Here is a 23728-nt window from a genome sequence, read left to right as displayed (position 1 = left end):
AGACAAAATGTAATTTTAAAACACAAGTAAATAATGGACAGAACAAAAAAGAAAGAAGAAAAATTACGTAACTCACCCTGTACTCTCCCTTAGGCCTCCCCAGCTCTGGAGCATAATTTTTGGCAGGTGTGTCCGACAGAGCTACAAAGGAACCAGAAGCTGGTTTAGAAGGCACCATAAAGCCTATTTCTTGTCATTCTTTCCTTCTGCTTCCTTCCCACATGCCGTGTGTGTGTGTGTGTGTGTGTGTGTGTGTGTGTGCGCGCGCGTGCACGCACCATAGCATATGTGGAGGTTGAGAGGACAACTTGGGTTGGAGATCAAACTCAGGTTGTTAGACCTGTGAAATGTCTCATCCACTGAACCAACTCGCTAGCCCTAGCAGTTACCTCCTGCCCTGTGACCTGTGTGACTTCTACCTCCTCACTTAGTACCAGAAACTTTCTCTAGAGTCAGAGGAAATCCAATTACCACTTATCTCCATGACTATTCAGGCTGTCCCATAAATCAGCAACACTTTCTAGAGCATTCAAGAAAGGGGTCTCGAGCTGAAGAGATGGCTCAGCGCTTAACACTGGCTGTTCTTGAAGAAGACCTGGGTTCGAATCCCAGCACCCACATGGCAGCTAACAACTGGTGATAACTCCAGTCCCTGAGGATCCAACAGCCTCTTCTGACCTCCGCGGGCATTGCAAGACACAGGTGCACTTACCTATATGTAGGCAATACATGCATTCACATAAAACAAAAAAAAAAATTAAAAAAAATGTTAAAAAGAAAAGAAAAGAGTCTCAGGGCTGGAAGGATGGCTCAGTGGTTAAGAGCACTGACTGCTCTTGCAGAAGACCTGGGTTCAAACCCCACATAGCAGCTAACAACCATCCATAACTCCAGTTCCAGGGAATCTGATGCCCTCTTCTGGCATCTGTGAGCACTGTACATACAACATGGGTGCACTTACATACATGCAGGCATAACACTCATACACATAAAATAAAAATAAAGTTTAAAAACAAAAAAGAAAGGAGTTGATACTTACCATCAGAAAGGGACTGGAAACTTCCAGGTCTAGTTCTACCTAAGGAGAAAGAGCACAGACGGAAGAGGCCAACAGTTCAAGTCAGACCATCCAGACTTGGCTAAGGTCAGAGGGTATAAGGAGCCTTATCATGCAATATAAGGAATTAGCCTTAAAAAAGCTTTTACTTGCCAGGCATGGTGGAACACGCCTGTAGGCAGAGGCAGGTGGATCTCTGTGAGTTCAAAGTCAGCCTGGTCTACATACTGAGTTTCAGACCAGCTGGGGCTACAGGAAGACCCTGTTTCAAAAAAAGAGAAGAGCAAAAAAAAAACAAAAAAACTTTTACTCAACTTCAGACACCTGAGGTGCTATTAAAGCAGGGGGAGGCAGGGAGAAAATTTTTTTCAGTGTGGTTAAAATATAAATAACATAAAATTCAACATTCTCATCTTCTTTCCATGTAGAATTCAATGGCAATAAGTACATTTACATTGTTCTACAATCTCAACATCCATTTCCAGAACTTTTCATCATCCCAATCTGAGATTCTATCCATTCCCTCCACCCTAGTCCTTAGGAAACTACCATGCTACTTCCTGTCTCTATGAGGTCTTCCAGTATATCCATACCAGTAGAGTCATACTTTTGTTCTTTTGTGATTTTATTTCATTCTGCATAATGACTTTACAGCTCATCCACGTTGTAAGACATATCATGTGCATTCCTTTCTAAGGCTAATAGTTCTTTGTGTGTACATTCCATTTTTTGTCTATCCTTTCAGCCCACAATGGATACACTATTTCAATCCTTTGGGCTGTTGTGAGTACTGCTTCCTCAAATATTAATGTACAAATAAATATCTGCTCAAATTCCTGCTTTCAGTTCTCGTTGGTATGTACTGGAAGTGAAACTATTGGTTCACATGGTAATTCTATGTTTAAATTTTTGAGGAAATGCCATACTGTCTTCCACAGTAGCTACACAGTTACATATTCCCACCAGCAATACACAAGGGATCCCAACAGCATTGCACAAAGGGTAAGCAGGAATTCTGATCTAGGCAAATTTCTTTCATACCTGCCAGGGGTTAATGTCAATTTCATTGATCATGTTCTAAAAATCCAGTCTACTGCCTATGAATTTCTCACTTCTCCTAATCCTAATACTAAGCTGCCTGTTCAAATGATAATTCTTCAACAGTCAATGAAAATTTCAGCCCGAGCATTTTTGTGATAAAAGCAAAGGACTTCCTGTCCCTTACCCTCCACTCTTTACCTTTAAAGAAGCTGCTCAGGGAGTAGGTAGAAGTAGGTTTGGGTAGCTGTGTGTAGGAGAAGCTGTTTCGGTTCTTTAGGTGTTCACGTCCCTCACTGGTTGACCCACTAGTCCCAGCAGTCTCTTTGATGGACCATGAAATACCTGCAGGTTGGTAAGAACTAAATCAGTAATCCTATTCTAAAATCAATCCCTGACACCCAACAATCAACAAACTCTTGATCCCTTGCCCAGCATGAAGCAAGGCAAAAAGGTATCATCAAATAGACAAATAGACTAATCACCAGGAAAATGGGCAAAGGAATGAATGAACAGACCACAGAGAAGGAAATTCAAATCCAAATGGCTTTCAAATCTATGAAGATACTTCACTCGTTTCTTGAGCAATTATTAGTATAACTCACTTAACAAGTCATGCGTGTATTTTCTCTCTAGTTCACTCTTTTTTTTTTTTTCTTTTTTTTTTTTTTTTGGTCTTTTTGAGACAGGGTCCCCCTGCAGCCCCAGCTGTCTTGGAACTCACTATGGAGACCAGGCTGGCCTTGAACTCACAGAGATCCACCTGTCTCTGCCTTCTCTGCCTCCCAAGTGCTGGGACTATAGGCGTGCGCCACCATGCCCGGCTCTCTCTAGCTCACTCTTAATAACAGTCTTACAAATTAAAAGTACAATGAAATACTCTTGGTCCTCTGTAAGATGGGCAGAGAACAAAAAGCTTGATAAGGTGTGGCAAGGCTGTGTGGAAACAGAACCCTTCCTTCTGCATTGCTGGTGGGAGTACAAACTGGTACAGCTCCTATGAAAGGCAACTGACAATTCCTATCCAATACTGATACAGATAGCCTAGTCCAGTAATTCTGAGACTTGAACTTTCCTTTACTCAGAATACAGTTATCAACTGGGAACATACAACAATCTCAAGTTCATTAATAGTAGATTAATTAATTTAATTACATTTTGGCAATCCATTCAATGTAATATTGCTACTATTTAAAAGTCAAGAATACATCAGAAATTTCTTTATATTACTATGGAAAGATCTCCAAATTTTATTAACACATCAAAGGGGCAAGGTAATGCTGGCTTATACCTGTAATCCCAACACTCAGGAGGCTGAGACAGAAGAACTGTCTCGAGTTTGAGGCTGGGCCAATAAGGGCTACATAGTGAATTCCAGGCCAGCCTCGAGTGAGATTGAATGAGATTGTCTCAAAACAAAACAAAACAAAACAAACAAACAAAAAAACAAAGAAACAAAACACCAAGGTATATGTGTATAATCATGGGTGCAAAATGTATTCCTATAAGCATTTCTAAGTGTAAAAATATCCTTAGCTGGTTATACAATAACAAAGCAACACTAACTAGTTTTAGGGATGACAAGGACAGAGAACTGAGAAGACTCATAGCACTGTGGGAAGAAAACTTATCAATGTATGCCTTTAATCTTTTTGTTTTTAAATCATGCTATACTGCCTTCTAGTGGAAGGAAGGAAGGAAGGAAGGAAGGAAGGAAGGAAGGAAGGAAGGAAGGAAGGAAGGAAGCTTTTAATTGAAAATATTTTAACTGGGGCTAAAGGGAAAAAAAATCAGATGAACTCTGTGAAGAAATGAAGTGGTATTATATAATTCTATAAAACTTGGTGGCCAAGGACAGTAGTTTTGCCAACCAGTTATGAATCATTAAGTCAATAGTTCCCAACTATGACCACATGAGAGCCTACCCAGGGCTCTCAGTGGTGGAGCATAAGGCTCAATTCCCATTATACATACACGCGCACACACATGTGACTCCCCCTACAAATACCTACTGAACAAGAACCTCAAAGGTAAAGCCTAGGACTCTGTAATTTTAACAAGTACCCCAACGAGTCTGAAATTGCTATGAAAGCATTCGCACTAGAACAGCAGATCCAGAAAGCCATAGGGAACTATTGCTGTGGTTCCAGTATCTCTGCGTGGTCTTGAACTTCCAGACATACATCATCTGACAACAGTCTAGCTACTTGACTAGCACTGAGGAGTAAAGAAGAGCCTTCATTAGTGACAAGAACCCTGAATATCAACCCCCTGGTAGAGACTCCATACTTACTTCCCACAGGTTCCCCAGTCCAGCTGACTCGCTCCAGATCATCATCATCATCATCATCATCCACGAAGTCCCGAAGGCTATTCACTGCCCGTTTGGATTCCTTTAACTACAGAGGGACATAAATCGGGGTACTCAGGCAGTCATCACTTCCCACCTCTCTAAATGAGCAACTGGGACTTCATGATAGCCAATACTGTTTCCTCTGCAGTCAAAATCTGGCCCACCAGATACTTGCATAGAAATCAAATTGTATTTTAGACAGTATTGCAGTCCAGTGGAGGAATCAAAGCCAGTTTTGAATTCTAATCATATTCTGTCAATGACTTCTCAAAAAATGACTGTTCCAATACGGGTCATCTTCAAAAATAAATTAGGAATGCATAGTGGTATGTGCCTATAGTTCCAGCTACCAAGGAGACCAAAGCAGAGGAATGGCTTCACCCCAAGAATTTGAGATCAGTCTAAGTAACACACCAAGATCCCATCTCAAAAACAGCAATCAGCCGGGTATGTTGGCTCATGCCTTTAATTCCAGCACTTGGGAGGGAGAGGCAGGTGGATCTCTGTGAGTTCAAGGCCAGCCTGGTCTATGTGGATGTTGATGGCACCTGGCTGGAGTTCCTACTCAGCTCCTAAGGCAGGAGAGGGCCTTCTGTTTAAGTGTCTCTTCCTAAGGGAAGAGTCTCGAAGGGTGTGGTAGAGCACGCCTTTAATCTCAGGAGACAGAGGCAAATCTCTGTGAGATTGAGGCCAGCCTGATCCACATAGTGAGTTCCAGGCCAGCTGGGGCTAGAGGGAGACCCTGTCACAAAAAGACCAAAAAAAATTACTTCAGGCCATGTATATTTGTAAGGTGTATGGGAAACAAAAACCAGGTTCATATTTAGACTTTAATCTCAGCACTTGGGAGGCAGAGGCAGGTAGATCTCTGTGAGATAGAGGCCAGCCTGGTCTACACAGAGAGTTCCAGGCCAGATGGAGATGCAAGGAAACCCTGTCTCAAAAAAATGAAACAAAACAAAACTACACACACACACACACACACACGCACGCACGCACGCACACATACACACACCACGTATGGTGGCACATGCCTATAATCCCAGCACTCAGGAGATGGAGGCAATTGCAATGAAAAAAAAATTTTTTTTTAAGTGAAAATAAAAAAGCCAGTGTTATAGCCCACTCCTTTAATCCCAGCATTCAGGAGGCAAAGGCAGGAGGATCTCTGTGAGTTTGAGGCCAGCCTGGTCTACACAGTTCAAGGTCAGCCAGGGCTACATAGTGAGACCTTATCTCAAAAAAGAAAAACAAAACAAACACAAAGACAACAGGGGCCTACAATATTCCACAAGGTGGAAGGAGAGAATCGACTCCCAGAAACTGACCCCCGATCTCCACGCATACACAGTGGCACATGCATAGACTCACACACACACAAACAAACAAATGTAACAAAAAAAATTTTTTAATGTAAAAGAAGAAGAAGGTAGAAAGATCAGAAGTTCAGTGTCTTCTATATAATGAGTTCCAGGCCAGCAGGGGCTACATGAGAATCTATCTCAAAAAAAAAAGGTAAATAGAAATAATAATAGTAACAAAAAATTATATCACATGAGTAAAAGACTTGGGATTTCTTGAAGGTAAAAGAAGGGTGAAGTTGGTTTTTACAGTCTTTCTGGCTTTTCTTAAGGACCTCTCTCCATGAGTTTGTGTACATAATGTGTATGTATACATGTGCCATGCCATGGTGCATGAGTGGAGGTCAGACGACCACTTTATGGAGTTGATTCTCTCCTTCCACCTATATGTGGGTTCTGGAGATCAAACTTAGGTCACCAGCCTTTGGCAAGAGCCTTTACTAGCTGAGCCATCTCACCAGCCCCTATTTGTTTGGATTCTGAATGGCCCTTAAAAGCCTGTCTGTTAAAGGTTTGGTCCCCAGGCAGCCCTATTGAGAGGTAGCAGAACCCTTCAGAAGTGGAGCTTAGAGTGCTTAGGTCCATGGAAGGCTGTCTCCAAAGGGGATTATGAGAGCTACCCTGTCCTATTCTGCTTTGCTACCTGGCAATGAACTCAGCTGTTTTGCTTTGCCACATGTTTGCACCATGATGTGCTGCTTATCCCAAGTCCTAAGTAATGGAACTGGCTGACCATGGTCTAGAACCTCTGAAACTGAGCCAAAATAAAGCTCTTTCTGGATCAGTTGATTATCTGGAGTATTTCCTTAAAGTGGTGGAAGCTGACTAACACAAAAGTTTTTCTGAGGGTATGACCCAAAACATTTATGAGCATACTAAAGTATGGTCAAAAGCTAGGTTATCCAGGCTGAAAGGGGAAGGAATTTTAGAGCAGTAAAGAGTAAGGCATGACGTTCAGCAACTGTGGAAACCTACCTGTGAGAGCTCATCATCTTCGTCATCAAAAGTGAAAGCCTTGAACTTGGAGCTGTTCCAATATTCTTCCTCATCACCCTTCGTCCTGTTCATCTGGAATAAAAAAAAGATACATCCCTTACTGGACATTCCACTACAAACTGCTCCCAAAGATTAGGGATACAGAAAAGAATCTGGAGCCGGGCATGGTGGCACATGCCTTTTAATTCTGGCACCCAGGAGGCAGAGGCAGGCAGATCTCGGTGAGTTCAAAGCCAGCCTGGTCTACATAGCGAGTTCCAGGCCAGCTGGGGCTACGGGGAGATCCTATATCAAAAAAGACCAAAAAAAAAAAGAAAAAGAAAAGAATTCTGAACCTGCCACAAAGATCAGATCCTTGGGTTTCCAACTCATCAGATCATACTTTAGATTCTCTAGTTAGCCAGAAACATTCACTGCAAGAGCCTCTACTGTATTCAAAGAACTCTCTCAGGTACAATAAGAATGATAGAAAGGGGGCTGGAGTGATGGTTTAGCAGTTAAGAGCACTGATTGCTCTTGCAGAGGACCTGGGTTTGATTCCCAGCACCCACATGGCAGCTACAAACCGTCCTTAACTTCAGTTCCAGGGAATCGGACACCCTCTTCTGACCTCCGCAACATTGCATGACAGGGGTGCACTCACATACATACAGGCCATACACTCGTACACATTAAATAAAAATAATAAAATATATATTTTTAAAAAATACTACAGAAAGCACAAGACACAGTCTTTCTCCTGAAGGAGCATACAACAGAGTTAGCATATCCAGCAACTGCAACAGTTAAGGGGCAAGTGTCCCTCTCTCCCTGTATGTTTTTTAAATGCCTGACATGACTGAAGGCAAAGCAACTAAAAATATGTGGAATTATCCTGCCTGTCTCTTCAAGTCATGATTATTTGCTAACTACTTGGCCAAATTTTGGAAACTGAGACCATGCCTGAGGAAAGAAAAATACTTAAAAAGACCCCAAGTTCCTCTCACCACTTTGCAAAAACAAGACTTTCCCTAAAACAGCAAACTACACTATCAATGACAACTGGATTAGAGTGAAAACTACAGCGTAGGCCCAAAAGTAGGTTCCCAAACTTCCACAGCACCTCACCAACTACAAACTGTCAAAGTCAAAAGGTTAATGGCTCTAAGTCCTGAAGAAAATGCTACCTTACCTTTACTGATGTACAGTAAAAAATTAACAGAATTCAGAAAACCTAACAAATGTGTAGCAGAAGATAAACACTTATTACATCCTTTTAGTCCCAGATACCTCATTGGCACACCTTTATTCTTTATCTATAAAATGGTAATAACAGGTGGCCTGCCTTATAGGAATTATGAGGATTAAACCAGATGTGTGTAAAGCACTTACTGCCTGACAGAATCATCATGGTATCTTTGATTAAACTGGAGGAATTTATTTTTTTCAATGCTGGGAATTGAACTTAGGGCTTCACATATGCTAGGCAAGTGCTCTATCACTAAGCTGTATTCCCAGCCCCCCATAGACATTTTAAAAACAATCCTAAAATTAAATTTAAAAAATTTAAGCCAGACACACATGTTGAGGGTGTGTATAGAACATATATGACTTTAGAATTAATTTCATAAATAACTCTGTCATTCATTTGATCTTGAGGACAATCCTTTTAAGGTAGGCCTGGGAAATTCCCTTTTCATCCCACTGACTACGAAAATGAGGCATAAAAGTAAAAAACAACTTTGTTAATAACTCATAGTCAAAATTACAATCCAGCTTTTCTGGCTCTTGGACTATTTCTGCACTGGCTTGCATGGCCTTTCTACACGTTTTTCACTTCTGGGAAAAATAGGGCAGATCTTTACAATGGTATAAACCAGCAGAGAATGTGAACAAACCCAATATTCCACGAAAGCATTTCTGGAATCTTTAACAGTATCAATTTGTACTTCTAGTGCCAAATGAGAAGGTGATTTACTTGGCAAGTAAAAAGACAACAAAATAATTTGAAGAGTGTCCAAAAAAGGGGCTTCAACGTGATTTAAAATGCTTCAGAGATCTATCTCATCGTCACTCGTACTGAGAGCTCCCAAGATCAGCGAGGTGAACAGGAAAATGACGTAGGAAAACAGAAGAGTTAAAAAACAAAAACAAAACCCCACAACTAACACGCTCCCTGCCTCCGGGCATTGTAGAAATCAGCCTCGGAGAAGTCAGACCAGGTTTCAAGGTGAGGCTTGGGAAAAAGACCCGAGACGTGAGCTAACACAGGAACGTCCAAGGAAGCCATGAGTCTCTCGCAAGCGCCAGAGCCTAGCGGGTCCCCTGGGAAAATAGATGCTCGTTCAGAACCAATGTCGGGCTCTCAACCGGCTGCTGGGGCTCAGTGGAAGTCCAACTCCCCGCGTACTCTGACGCCCAAGAGTCGACCCGAGGAGTAAGGCCGAGAGTGAGAGCCCTCCGACAAAAGAGGGAAAGACTAAGGATGTCAAAAAGGTGGGTTCGGTCAGATCCGCTGCCCAGGCAGGGACTTGGGACACCCTCACCTCTTCCACACCGAGCCCTCCCTCTCAGGACAGCGCCAGCCTCAGCCGCCGGACCTGCCTTTTCAATCCGGCTGTGCGGCATAAAGAAGGGGCGGAAAGGGGACAGTCGCGGGGGGGGGTGGGGAGGAAACACGGTGAAGAAAGTTGCCGCAAAGCATCCTGGAAATTGTAGTTTTTTGGCCTCTGTCGTCCAGGCGCTATACCAGTGGGCCGCGAGGCTTCTGGGCTACCATTCCCAGAAAACCCAGCGCGCCGTGCTAGGTCATTTCCTTCACTTTCAGGTCGACCTTCTGCAGTTATCTAAAGGGTCGTTTAGCAAGACTACAACTCCCATCAGGCTCAGCAGGTCGGATTAGGGCCCAAGGAAACAGTGAGACATGTACTTTGTGTCCCGACCCACTGGTGAGGAATGGTAGTTTGAGGGACTAAACTTTAGCACCCTGACGATGACCTAAGAGAGTTTGAAGGAACTCCAGAACTGGCGGAAACTACCGTTTGGCTATTTGGAACGGAAGTACCCGGTAGGCGTGAGGAGGAGCCGGAAGTTAAGGCGGGGAGGGGGTAGGGGTGGAGGGAAAAGCAAGCCAGGAGGTTCTGCTGCCGCTTCTAGTAGTTTCCAGGCGCTGCCCGGCGGCTGGGACCAAGCGGTCCTGAGGCTGTGGCTGCAGCTGCTTGGGAGCTAGTAGCGGCGTGATAAGAGAGCCGATGGCCAAGTGGGGTGAGGGAGACCCACGCTGGATCGTGGAGGAGCGTGCAGATGCTACCAACGTCAACAACTGGCACTGGTGAGGGCCAGCAAGGCAGGCCGCAAGAGCATTGCGTCCAGGCTAGGGTTTGGGGGTGCCCGGGACCTTGGCGTGTACAAAACTGGGACTCGGGAAGCCCTGCCCTGAGATTGGGCGCGAGTCCTTTCTGTGGTAAGGGTCGTGTCAGCCGGTCTCCACCATCGCTGTGTTGGGGGGGCGAGGGGTTCCAAATGGACCGCTGCGTCCCGAAGGAGGGATTTGGGAGGGAAGAGATCCGAGCGCCCTAGTTGCCGCATCCAGCCTGAGTCGGGAGATACTTCCTACACGTGGCGGGGTTAGCCAGTGAGATCCAAACCCCTTTCGATTGTGTTGGTTTGCTGGGGAAGTCTCAAGGCCCAGGCGCTGTAATTGCTGTTTTGCGGGTAAACGGGAAAGTAAAAGTCATGGGGGACTGCTGCCTCGGTCCAGCGGGAGAACCTTTGGAAGGTGTTCTGCAAGGCGCTTAGAGCTCCGCGATCCTGAACTCCACGCAACCTCCCAGCCGGAACTGTTAAGTTCTGTTACAACCCCAGGTTGCCTGGCAGTCATGATTTTATATAGCCTGACCGTTTTTACAAGCGTTGTCTTTATAAAATCTTCCGGAAGCAGTGTTTACTTATTTGCAGCTCCACGAACTTTCCTCATACTGTTGTTTTTATTTTGTTACAGCTTGTTTTGCTGCTACTTAATATCTTTAGTAGGAGGGGAAAGAATTTTCTCTTTTCTCACTTGTCTCCTCTAAACCTATAGAGTACTTGACCTAATTTTTGTTGTGGACTTAAGTTTTTGACACCGTCTAGAGGGCATAGAATATGTAAAGCATTATAGCAGAGTCTGAATGACAGGTCAGAACACTGCTAATGAGGCTAGCATTGCCGGTTTATTCCTCCTGGGATTTTAGCGAAATGCTGTTTTGCTCCTCTGGCCTCCGTAGTGTGTGTGCACCTTTCCTTTTGACCAAATGGGGGCGTCATGTTAAAGCATCTGAGACGAGAGACCATAACTTTCTACTAGTTTGTACAGCACTTGACAACATACCACCCCCTTGCTTCCTAAAAGTGACTCATTTGTGGACATACTGGAGGGTTTTTTCTTTTCTTTCATCAGGCTTCCTTTGACCTTGCATTCTCTTTCTTGAAGCAGTGTATCCTCTCCTTGACTGCTGGTCTGTAGCTCTATTTCTGTTTTGCAGGACAGAGAGGGATGCTTCAAATTGGTCCACAGAGAAGCTGAAAACTCTATTCTTGGCAGTCCAGATACAAAATGAGGAGGGCAAGTGTGAGGTGACAGAAGTGAATAAGCTGGATGGAGAGGCATCCATTAACAACCGAAAAGGCAAACTTATCTTCTTTTATGAATGGAGCATCAAACTAAACTGGACAGGTAAGTATTAGCTGGGCTGCCAGAGAAGTGGTTAGTGTCATTTCCATCACTCTTTTGAGAAGCTGGAGAGAAGACAGTGCTGCTTTGGAGGGAAACAGTATTAGGTGCTGAAATTTCTCTATCACTGTGGAACACTAAGTGGATTTCCTCTGTTTTGGTCCCACCAGTGAAGTCTTGGGGCACTGTACTTTGGACCTTGATCTGTGTCAGGATTCATAAAGGGATATTTCTTCAGACTGGTTCCATTGTATATTTGTCTTATGAATGATTTAAGAGGAAGAGGGAGTTTTTTTAAGTTTTAATTTTCTAAATCCAGTGTGAGTCTTAAGTTAGATCTCTGCTAATGAAGCTGGTGTGTGGCTATCATTTGGGGCTCCCTTATCTACCTTCTGATTTAATGTCCCTTCTGTGATAATCTTAGGAAAGAATTGGGGCCATGTGTGTCCCACTTAGATGACTCTGACAGTTCAGAGACTGAACTGAAAACAGTATAAACCAAAAGAATGTGGCCTGTCTATGCCTGGTATAAAACATGAATGAATTTATGCTTAAATAAGTTCATCTAAAAAGAAAAGTAAATACGTCTGAAATGAATAATGAAAAGAGGATAACAGTAGATAAATCTATTCATAATTTCAAAAATATTATTTTTATTTTATGCGTATGAGTGTATTGCCTGCATGTATGTGAGTGCACCCATGTTGGCACCCTTGTTGTGCAGTGCCATGGATGTCAGAAGAGGTCTTTGGAGTTCCCTGTAACTGGAGTTAAGGACAGTTTGTAGCTGCCATGGGGTGCTGGGAATCGAACCTGGGTCCTCTGCAAGAGCAGTCAGTGCTCTTAACTGCTGAGCCATCTCTACAGGCCCCTCATAAATTTTTTTTTTTTTTTTTTGGTCTTTTTGAGACAGGGTCTCTGTGCTGATTTTTATTTTTTAAAAGTATGCCTGTGGAGGCCAGGCGTGGTAGTGCACGCCTTTAATACCAGCACTTGGGAGGCAGAGGCAGGTGGATCTCTGTGAGTTCCAGGCCAGCTGGGGCTATAGGGAGACCCTGTCTCAAAAAGACCAAAAAATAAATAAATAAAGGTACACCTGTGGGCTGGAGAAATGGTTTGGCAATTAAGAGCACTGATTGCTCTTGCAGAGGACCTGGGTTCAGTTCCCAGCACCCACATGGTGACTAACAACCATTCTTAACTCCAGTCCTGGGGGATCTCATGCCCTCTATGGTCTTTGTGGTCACTGCATGCACATGATACACTTATATACAATATACCCATAAAATAAAAATAAAGAGTACACTGAAATTATGCCATTGTAGTCTGGAAGGAACCTTATCTTGCTCAGTCTCCTTTTTATATAATACGTTGAGAAACTGAAGCCTAGAGAGGTGAAAGTAAATGTTGATTAGTTTTGAAGTAGAGTCAGTTCTGCTGGAGTTAGCATGCATTCCTAAAAATTACCACACTGCAATAATCACTCAATTAAAAAAAAAAAAAACATTCTCAGGAACCTAACAAGCGGCATACGTAATGTCTTTGGGGAGCATGGGATGCATATTTCCTTTGCCGCCTCACTTTGGATGCCTGTATGTATGTTTGTTTGGTTGGTTTTTTTTTTTTTTTGGTCTTTTTGAGACAGGGGCTTGCTGTAGCCCCAGCTCTCCTGGAACTCACTATGTACCAGGCTGGCCTTGAACTGACAGAGATCTGCCTGCCTCTACCTCCCAAGTGCTGGGATTAAAGGTGTGCGCCACCACGCCCAGTCCCTATATGTATGTTTTTTTTGTTTTTTTTTTTTTTTTAAAAAAAAGTTTATAGTGCAGATAGAGTTAGAATGCAGTGCCTATTAGGTGTGGTGGTATATGCCTATAATTCTACCACTTGGGAGGTGAAACAGAAAAATGGCTGTGAATTCCAGGGGAAGAGAAAGAAATGCAACATTTGAAACAATCAGTGATACTTTTTTTTTTTTTTTTTTTTTTGGTCTTTTTGAGACAGGATCTCCCTGTAGCCCCACCTGTCCTGGAACTCACTATGTAGATCAGGCTGGACTCAGCTCCCAGAGAGCCATCTGCCTCTGCCTCCCAAGAACTGGGATTAAAGGTGTGGGCTACCATGGCCTGCATCAGTGATACTGTTTTTGTTTTTTTTTTAAGTGATACATTTTTTTTAATACAGAAACTGGACTGGACAGATGGCTCAGTGATTAAGAGAGCATGTTGCTCTTGCAGAGGACCCAGGTTCTGTTCCAAGTACCCATATCAGTTTTCTCATAACTGCCTGCAACTCCAGCTCCAGAGGGATCCAAGGCCTCTGGGCTCTGGAGGAATACACAACCATAATAAAAAAAATTTTTTTGTCTTTTTTTTTTTCTGAGCTAGGGAAACCCTGTCTCAAAAAGACCAAAACATACATACACATATGGTAGCAAACTTTCATGAATGTTGAAGAATGTGAAATACATAAATGCTGTACTGGGGTGGTGTTTTTCTTTGGAAAAGGCCTCAAGTTTCCCTGTGTTGGTGGGCATCACAGAAGTTGCAGCGTGTGGGCTGTTGTGAGGTAGTGGAAGTGAGGTGTGCAGGAGGACCATCACATACCAGATTGTGTGGTTGTGGCACGTAACCAGCTTGACAGATGTTTTGAGGTTTGTGTTTTGTTTATTCCTATGCAATTCTGTTCACCTGGGTGTAGTTTTCTGTGTTACTTTTATTTCCACGATAAAACCACATTGAAGCAAACATGATATTGCCATGATCAGACTGTTCCTTAACATATCAGTCACATTGGAATAAATGCTTGTTTTCAGAACAAGTGTTCAGAAGCGAGTATTCTAACAGAACTGATGGTAGTGGCTGCTGACCTCAGCTCTGGTAGAATGGAGCTAGTACCCAGTCTGTGTAGCTACCAGTGTAATAACCCAGTTGATCTCTCTCCAGTAATGGGGTGAGGAAAGACATTGGGGGTACAATTGATTGCATCTGGCTTGTGGCATTCCCTTGAGAATAGAGGGTTGGCTCAGAATGGAGGGTCAGAAGACGCCAAAGGGGTAGTGCTCTGACAGGACGGTATTACAGAGACCTTTCCTACAAAGGAGGAGGCTGATGGAATTGCATTGCTTTTGACAGGTACCTCTAAGTCAGGAGTGCAATACAAGGGCCATGTGGAGATCCCTAATTTGTCTGATGAAAACAGCGTGGATGAAGTGGAGGTTTGTGCTTCCTAACTCCTTGTCTGATTCCTCCCCACTCTCTTGAGTCTGATGAGAGAAAAGTGACCTATCATTCAGGATTAATAGTCCAGGCTTAGGCTGAGCGTTCAGAATTGCAGACTTCAGATTGCTATATGATGCCATTGGAAGCTTCTAGAGCAACTTAATGCTTACTTAATTTCTTTGCTCAGGAGATGGGTTCTAACATTAGCCACCTTTGACTCAACAGAGGCAAAAGAAAAAACTAATGTGGCCTGTATGAATATGCCAGCTCTACACATTTCTTTTGGAAATGTTAGCCGTCACCTGATTGCTCAACCCTCACATTCATGATGTTGTCTCTTAAGTTTTTATCACTTACTTGTAATCTTTCACACAGATTAGTGTGAGCCTTGCCAAAGATGAGCCTGACACAAATCTCGTGGCCTTAATGAAGGAAGAAGGGGTGAAACTTCTAAGAGAAGCAGTGGGCATTTACATCAGCACCCTCAAAACAGGTATCTTCTGAGAACGCCATGTGCCTTAGGAGTCTGGCTTCCACCTGTCAGGCACTGTCTGATGGGCTGAATTGTCCTTGGGCAAATGGGTAAATTTTGGGGAGGAGGGGTGTTATTTTTTTTTTTGAAATTATTCTGAGTTAAGAGAAAGAGCTCATGCTGTGTTGGCTATTAAGCTCTTGAAATGGTGCTCACTCAATAATAATGCTCTGTGAGTATAAAATACACAGTGGATTTGAAGAGGGCACCAGAAAATAGTGAAAAATATCTTAGTGATCTTAAAGATTGATAGTGTGTTGAAATGAACATGACATTAGCATGACATTAGATGGTAAGATTAAATGTGCTAGTGAACTTCCACCTTGTACATTTTAACTTTTTAATATGGCTATTAGAAATATTTAAATTACATTTGAGGTATGCATAGTTTCATTAGATAGCACCAATCTTAAGACTATTGGAAAATAATCCTGCACTGTCTAATATGCATTCTCCAGGAATGTTTACATGGTTAGAATCAAAGGTGAGCCCAGCTCCCCTGGGATTCCACTTTTGCCAGTTCATTCTGATCTTGGTGTCTGAGTGTGTATAATGACCAGCAGAGAAGGTGAGAGACGAGCCCCAGTGCTGTGACTGGTGTGGCCGTTGTACAGAAGAAAGGGAATAAACATGTAGTGGTAGGTCCTGGGGTGGGCTCCCTACTCTTGAAGTCACTGATGTGTTGCTCCACTAACTAGCTGACTTACATAATAGACTTGCACTTAACAAGTTTAATGCTTCCAATTAGTCAAGAGTTTAAACTTTTACTTTTGAGACAGGGTCTCACTGTAGCCCTGGGCCTAATCCTCACCATGCAGACCATACTGGCCTTGAATGCAAAAGAAATCCACCTATATCTGCCCCCCCCCCTCAAGTGTTAGGTGTAAGCCATGCACCACCATACCTGGCCTAGGAATTTAAACTTTTTTTTTTTTAATTTTATTATTTTTATTTTATGTGTATGCATGTGTTGCCTGCATATATGTGAGTGCACCCGTGTTGTGCAATGCCTTGGAGGTCAGAAGAGGGCTTCGGATTCTCCTAGAACTGGAGTTAAGGATGGTTTGTAGACGCCATGAAATTAAAGATACAGAATATAGACTTCCTTTTTGTTCTTTTCTTAATTGTGGTTTATGATAGCTATATCTGTCAAAATTTCCCATGTCGGCTACTAAGAAACAAATGGGGATTTATCTTTTCAGAGTTCACACAGGGCATGATCTTGCCCACAGTCAATGGAGAATCGGTAGACCCAGTGGGACAGCCAGCGCCAAAAACTGAAGTGTGCAAGGTAAGCACTATTCCCAGGTGATGGGGGAGGCTGGCCTCCATGTTCCACATCAGCTTTTCTCTTTGTCTCTGACTCCAAAGCCAAAGCAGTCTGTTCATGTTCTTATTTAGAGAGTCCACAATATATAGTTGTCTATCAATATTTAACCTGTTTCTCTTAATTGCTTTTACGTTGCGTGCATGCGCGCGTGTGTGTGTGTGTGTGTGTGTGTGTGTGTTTGCTTGTCTGTATGTGCATAACGTGTACAGTGCCTTCGGAGACCAGAAGGTGTTGAGTCTTAGGGAACTGGAGTTGGAGGTAGCTGTGAGTCTTCTGATGTGGGTGCTAGGAATTGAACTTGGGTTCTCGGAAAGAGCAGCAAGTGGTGCTGTCTCTCCAGCCACTTATTTTTTAATTGGTTGATAGTGGACCCTTAGAGCAGAAAGCCATCCATGGTGTCAAAATGTGACTTTTAGTTAGGTTACACTTAATACCAGTCAGGAGGTTTTGAGCCCAAGGTGGTCTTTTGCATCATTTCTAACTGGGGTGTTGATGTTCCATACTTCGGTCATAAAGATCTCAAGGATTAAGTCCCTCACTTTACACATCAGGAAATGTATCCATTCCATTTGATTTGCGGAGGAACATAGAGATAGAACTTATGTGATTCAGGCACAGTATTTGGGTTGGAGCCCTGGCAGCCTTTTGTCAATGATGAAAAATATTCTGGAAGTGAAAAAAAGCTACATCCAGCCTTCTTTCTCTTTATTTCTCCCCTTCTCTTTTTCTTTTTCCCCTTCTTTTCCTTTCTTTTGTCTTCCTGTTCTTTTCTTCCTTGATTTCTTTTCTTTCTTGTATTGGGGCTGAAACCCAGGGCCTTGCATGTGCTAAACAAGCCCTCTGCTATTGAGTTAACCCTAGTTCCTATGTCCAGCTCTTCCAGCATAGGTTTTTTTAGTGAGTATGAGAGTTTTCTGTGGACTGGAAAGGCTCAGCAGATAAGAGCACTTGCTGCTCTTACAGAGGAACCAGGTTTGGTTCTTAGCACCCACATGGTGGCTCACAACTGTCTGTCTCCCGTACTAGGAGATACGAGGCCCTCTGCAGGCACCAGGCATGCATGTAGTACATACAGGCAAACGCTCATACATATAAATGAAAATAAATTCTAAATTAAAAAAATGGTTTTAAGCTGGGCCTGGTGGCGCACACCTTTAACCCCAGCACTCAGGAGGCAGAGGCAGGCAGATCTCTGTGAGTTGAAGGCCAGCCTGGTCTATGTAGTGAGTTCCAGAACAGCTGGGGCTACAGGGAGACCCTGTCTCAAAAAGACCAAAAAAAAAAAAGTGTTTTTAAAAAAATCTTCCTAGGGGCTGGAGAGATGGCTTAGCATTTCCTGCTCTCTTAGGATCCAGCACCCTTTTCTGGCCTCTTTAGCAGTCTCCATCCACATATACATGTGGCATACATTCACACACACACATATTCACACACTTTTTCTTGGGGGAAGTTAGAGACAGGATATCACTGTATACCTGGTTGACCTTGACCTCACAGAGATCCACTTGCCTTTGCCTCTGGAGTGCTAGGATTAAAAGCATGTGCTACCGTGCCTAGCTATATACACATTTTTAAAAAAAATTCTTCCTAGAGTGGAAGTTTTCAGTGAGGATTTTCTAGAAGAGTTCGCACATCTACACTCACAAATTCCCTTCAACATTGAATAATTAGCTTTTCTGGAGGTACAGAATTTCATGAGTGAGTGAGTTGTCTCTGCAGCCATGTTGATTTGAGATTTCACTTACTCTAAAGTCACCCCTTTCACTGCTTTCACAGGCTAAGTCTGCTCCTTCAAAAACCCAGGCCAAACCTGTTGGTGTCAAAATCCCCACCTGTAAGATCACCCTTAGAGAATCCTTTCTGACATCACCAGAGGAGCTCTATAGAGTCTTCACCACCCAAGAGGTATGTGTGAGCTTATCACCATTTTAGGGCCGCTCAACATGCAGGGGTGCTAGTGACTAAACTTGGAGGCCCTTTGAAGGAAGCAGAGAAGAGGCCTCTAGGTGGTCACTCATCAAAAGGGATTTTCCTTTCCTCCTCCTTTTTTCTGTTTGTAATATTTTGAGGACATAGAAGTAGGAACCTCTACTCTTACTACAAAAGTGAATGGGCGTTGGGGATATACCCAGTGCTGCAGAATAGTTCATTCCTAACACTGCAAAAAGGGGAATGAGAAAGTGAGTGAGCCTGAAGTAATGACATCATGGATTCAGAGTTAGGAAGTCCAAGCCTGGTCTGTAGAGAAACAGAATAGAGGGGCCCAGGACCCACTTGTTGGGCACAGTGACTCTTGGGGAAGAGTTAAGTGTGCAGGTTTCAGCCAGAATGTCTACCTCTCTCTCTCTCTAGCTGGTTCAGGCCTTTACCCATGCTCCCGCGACCTTAGAAGCAGACAAAGGTGGAAAGTTTCACATGGTTGATGGCAACGTCACTGGGGAGTTTACTGATCTGGTGAGTGCCTGCTGCCCCCTTCCCAGGTTGTAGCCTCTATCTGATCAAATTGGTGACTTTTTTTTCAGTTTATAGACTTTCATCTCTGGTTTATAAAAGTGTGTTATTTTTGCCCGGTGTGGTAGTGCATGCCTTTAGTCCCAGCATTCCGGAGGCAGAGGCAGGAGGATCTTGATGAGTTCGAGGCCAGCCTGGTCTACATATTGAGTTCCAGGTCTGCTGTGGCTACAGGGAGACCCGGTCTCAAAAAGACCAAAAAACAAGTGTGTTATTTTTCAAACGAATGCTGTAATTCAAGTCCTCTTACAAGTAATGTAATTACACAGGTGACAGGTTCCACACAGAAAGCGGGTGGCATGCCTGGCTAGGATTGTGGTGTTTCAGTAGACTGAGCTTCTTGCTTATTTTAGGTCCCTGAGAAACAAATTGCAATGAAGTGGAGGTTTAAGTCATGGCCGGAGGGTGAGTAGTGTTTGCTTGTTTGCTGCCTTGCTGCTGTTCTCCCCAAAGCCTTGCTTTGCCCCGGTTTGAGCAAACCTGGAAACTGGATCTGAAACCTCCCTTCCCACAGGGCACTTTGCCACCATCACCTTGACCTTCATTGACAAGAATGGAGAGACAGAACTGTGCATGGAAGGCCGAGGCATCCCTGCTCCTGAGGAAGAGCGGACGCGGCAGGGCTGGCAGCGATACTACTTTGAGGGCATCAAACAGACCTTTGGCTATGGCGCGCGCTTGTTTTAGGGCCAGCAGCAAGGGCCAGCCTACCTGACACTTCAGTCCAGCCCTCATGATGGGGCTTGTGACTCACAGGATTGCACCATCCCAACCGCTAACTTGGGGCCTGGGGCCCCTCCCTTCCACATATATCTTGGGTTTGTGCATGTTTTTTGCTGGGTGGGATCCGAGGGTGATTTCTTTTATGTGTACATACACTAAATAAATGAAATTTTAAAAACAAAATTTCTTACAATCTGTTAATTGGGTAACTGATATTGAGCTCCTTCAAAGTTTTGAATACAAACAAAACTAAGGGATTTGAAGTCTGAGGCTTCCAATTCTGCCTAAGTATAGGTAATTAAATGACACAGAGCTGGGCACTGTGGGGCATTCCTGTAATCTCAACAGTCAGGACGTGGAAGCAGGAAGATTGAAGTTCAAGTTCATCCCTGACTACATAGGAGGTTTAAGGCCAACCTGGGCTTTATGATACCCTGTCAAACTGCCCAAAAGGTGACTGCTTATCACAGCAGGAGTTCCTAAGCGGGCTCCCTTTCATGCTGCAGGAGACACTGCCTTACCATAGTCTGGAGGACTGGGACTTTGCTAACAAGCACATTGGGATCCCACCAAGTTGGTGGAGGCAGATTTGGGTACTATTTTCCATGGCCTCTGGGCCCGCTTGCAAAGATGACCACAGGTGCAGGTCGTGGGGTACTAAGGTGAAGATGGCATGTGGCAGCTTCTGTTAAAGACAGCTGCTGTGTCTCAACTGGTTATTTCCTTTCAGGCGCTCATTAGCTCTGCAGAAAGCCCTGTGACATTCCATCATGTTTCCACCAAACTTCATCTTCGAAATTTTTTTTGTTCATGTTTTGTTTCCCTCTGGTTTGTTGAGAGTCTTGTTCCATATCCCAGACTGGCCTTGAACTCAGGATCCTCTTGCCTCAGCCTCCTGAACACAAGAGTATCACGCCACAGGTGATTTTTAAATGTGTACTTACTATATTGTGTATTTGCCTCTGATTTCTTAAGTTAGCAGCCCAGATCCACAGCTGATACTGAACTGAGTTGGAATTTGGAGCAGGCTGTAACCACAAAGCAGGTGCTTGAGTCAAACCTGATATCCACTGCCCTGGGTTCATCCCCAAGGAGAAGCTGCTGCATCTCTGTATATTAAGTATCCCTCCTGGAGTAGAAAGTTCCAGGCCTCTTAGTAACCACCACCACCCCTCCCACACCCACAAAGAGGAAGAAATTGAGCATTTTGGAGTTGGAGGATGGGTTTTCATTCCGGTTTTTTTGGTCTTTTTGAGACTCTCCCTGTAGCCACAGCTGGCCTGGATTTGCTACAGAGACCAGCTGACCTCGAACTCAGAGATCCACCTGCCTCTGCCTCCCAAGAGTGCTGGTACTAAAGGCATGTGCCACCACGCCCAGCAAAAATAACATACTTTTATGAACCAAAGAGATGAAAGTCTTAGATTTCCTCTATAAACTGAAAAAAGTCACCAATTTGACCAGATGGAGGCTACAACCTGGGAAGGGGGCAGCAGGCACGCACCGGATCAGTAAACTCCCCAGTGATGCTTGGAGTTTTTTTGTTTTTTGGGTTGTTTTTTTTTGTCTTTTTGAGACAGGGTCTCCCTGTAGCCCCAGCTGTCCTGGAACTCACTATGTAGACCAGGCTGGCCTTGAACTCAGATATCCGCCTGCCTCTGCCTCCCAGGTGCTGGGACTCCAGGCATGTGCCACCACGCCCAGCTGCTTGGAGTATTTTTAAGTGTCTGGTACCTGGAGTGCCTGTCCTGTGACCTTTGTATCCCCCTTCATTGCCATCTCACTGATAACATTTCAGTTAGCCATCAGAGCCCAACATGCTGAAGTAGAAACGGACTTATCTATAAAATGGGTATAACAGGGTGATATATGCATTGTGGTGTGGTGGTACACACCTGTAATCCCAGCACCCAAGAGGCAGAGGCAGGAAGATTACCACAAATTCTCGGCCAGTCTGGTCTATATAGTAAGTACCAGGTTAGCCTGAGCTACAAAATGAGACCCTGTTTCAAACAAAAAAAGAAATTCTTTCACAGCACTGGCAGCACCTGATGGTGTTTAGTACCTGCCTATTTCTGGAACTCCCAACCACCCCCAGGTATTTCCCCTTAAAATCAAAACGGATACTGTGAAACACTGGTTTAGTTCAAATTGCATACCTCACAATGGTTCATGCCTCGGCCATCTAGGGGACCCTCTTGAGCACAGACCTCACCCCTACAGAGATTCTTATTAAATGTGGACATGTGTCTCATGCTCTTGCATCTTAGTATCCCAAATGACTGATACCAGGGTTGCATTTTCAGAAACACTCCAGCGTGAGGAAAATCTAACAGTGATGGAGCAAAGAAGCATATCACAGCCCTTTCTTGAGTAGAGGGGAACCAGAAACATCCCATTTTGCAGGACACAGGTCAGCAGGCTCTGGCAGGTTTGTGCTATTGGTTTTCAATTTGATCAGTCTTGCCTAGCCTGGGGGCCTGTATGAAGAAAGCCAGAGAGGGAAGGTGGGAAAACACCTGGGTGGCTGGAGCCGCCATTTAAGTAGAAACAGCAGTGGTGTTCACAGAGGTGGTATTCATGCTGGGTGCACTCATGCTGGTTGAGTCAGATGGGTGAATGACACTAGGTCCTGTTGGGGAGGTGAGGCCCTCTGATTTCAAGGATCCGATACTATCTACTCCTAAACCCTCCCTTTTCCAGGTTCAATGACCCTCCATTCGTGCTTCTCCCACACAGGTGTTCCTAAGCCTGCAGCCACCTGCACAGGGTCTCTTTCTCCTTTGCATAACTTGAATAAACACTATTTCATAGCTGACCTGCTCCCACCCCCACTCCTAACCACCCCTCTTTAGTTTCGCTCACCTGTGGCCTGGCATGGTAGCAGTTTAGTGCAGCACTTAGATTACACATTTTAAATGGGGCCGCTTAAAATCAGTTTGGGCAATAGGCAACCATTAGGTATTGGTTAAATTTAGACCATGTGTTTAAGTCCCAGAATAAGATCTATTAGAAAGGAGGGGAACTCTGCTTCTGAAGAGTCTCCAGGATGTTTCTACTTTATTTTTAAAATTTTCTGCTAAGGGGGCTGGAGAGATGGCTCAGCGGTTAAGAACACTGGTTGTTCTTGGAGAAGACCCAAGTTCGAATCCCAGCACCCATATGGCAGCTAACAACTATCTGTAACTCCAGTCCCAGGGGATCCAACAGCCTCTTCTGACCTCCGAAGGCATTGCGCAACACAGGTGCACTTATCTACATGCAGGCAATACACACATACACATAAAATTAAAAAAATAGGCCTGGCATGGTGCCACACGCCTTTAATCCCAGCACTTGGGAGGCAGAGGCAGGTGGATCTCTGTGAGTTCAAGGCCAGCCTGGTCTACATAGTGAGTTCCAGGACAGCTGGGGCTACAGGGAGAGCCTGTCTCAAAAAGACAAAAATAAAAAATAAAAAACAATAAAAAAAATTAAAAAATAAATAAAATTTAAAATTTTCTGCTGAAAGTTAATTAAAACAAGTAGAATGTGGTAGTGCATGCCTGTAGTCCCAGCTACTTGGGAGACTGAGACAGGATCATTTGAGCTCAGGAGTCAAGAGGCCAACCTAGACAACCCAGAGAGACTCTAGTCTAAAATAAATTAAAAAAAAAAAACAGAAAAAAAAAAAAAAAAAGAAAAAAAAAAAAGATAAAACATGCCCCCGCCCCCCATATTTGTTACCGGGGATTGAACCCAGGGTCTCATATATGCTAGGCATGTACTCTACCACTGAGCTATGTATATATAAACAAAGTTCTGTTGCTTTATTTAAGACAGTCTCACTGTGTAATGCAAGCTGCTCTCAGGTCCCTTCTGTCTACCTCTCTCACCTGGTCTGCTCGCTCCCTGGTCCTCCTGAGCCTGCTTCCAA

General features: G+C 43.9%; 2 protein-coding genes across 8 annotated transcripts in view; one reads left to right on the top strand and one right to left on the bottom strand.

Annotated features, from left to right (window-relative positions):
- Positions 1-9441, bottom strand: part of Vipas39 (VPS33B interacting protein, apical-basolateral polarity regulator, spe-39 homolog) — a 41733-nt gene extending 32292 nt beyond the window's left edge. For 3 of the 7 annotated variants that reach the window (XM_017799870.2, XM_017799873.2, XM_017799872.2), the window contains exons 1-5: positions 9331-9440; positions 6785-6877; positions 4389-4494; positions 1040-1078; positions 77-141 (exon numbers count right to left, since the gene is read on the bottom strand). In XM_017799870.2, the coding sequence (XP_017655359.1) occupies positions 77-141; positions 1040-1078; positions 4389-4494; positions 6785-6877 (303 nt within the window). In that variant the 5' untranslated portion in view covers positions 9331-9440. Of the gene's footprint in view, positions 1-76; positions 142-1039; positions 1079-2296; positions 2441-4388; positions 4495-6784; positions 6878-9330 lie in introns of all 7 variants that reach the window. The other 4 variants (XM_008839956.2, XM_008839949.3, XM_008839952.3 and 1 more) reach the window with 2 other exon arrangements.
- A 440-nt stretch (positions 9442-9881) lies between these two features.
- On the top strand, positions 9882-19996 carry Ahsa1 (activator of HSP90 ATPase activity 1). The gene is made up of 9 exons (XM_008839935.3): positions 9882-10115; positions 11308-11498; positions 14630-14712; positions 15092-15209; positions 16451-16539; positions 18355-18483; positions 18931-19032; positions 19443-19494; positions 19604-19996. Exons 1-9 carry the CDS (start codon positions 10036-10038, stop codon positions 19774-19776), a joined length of 1017 nt encoding a protein of 338 aa, XP_008838157.1. The 5' UTR covers positions 9882-10035; the 3' UTR covers positions 19777-19996.
- The last annotated feature ends 3732 nt before the right edge of the window (positions 19997-23728 follow it).

This window comes from Nannospalax galili, unplaced genomic scaffold (genome assembly GCF_000622305.1).
Source record: "Nannospalax galili isolate Female #2095 unplaced genomic scaffold, S.galili_v1.0 scaffold330, whole genome shotgun sequence".
Classification (NCBI taxonomy): Eukaryota; Metazoa; Chordata; class Mammalia; order Rodentia; family Spalacidae; genus Nannospalax; species Nannospalax galili.
Note: the sequence above shows the minus strand (reverse complement) of the source record. Positions and strands in the feature narration are given on the sequence as shown.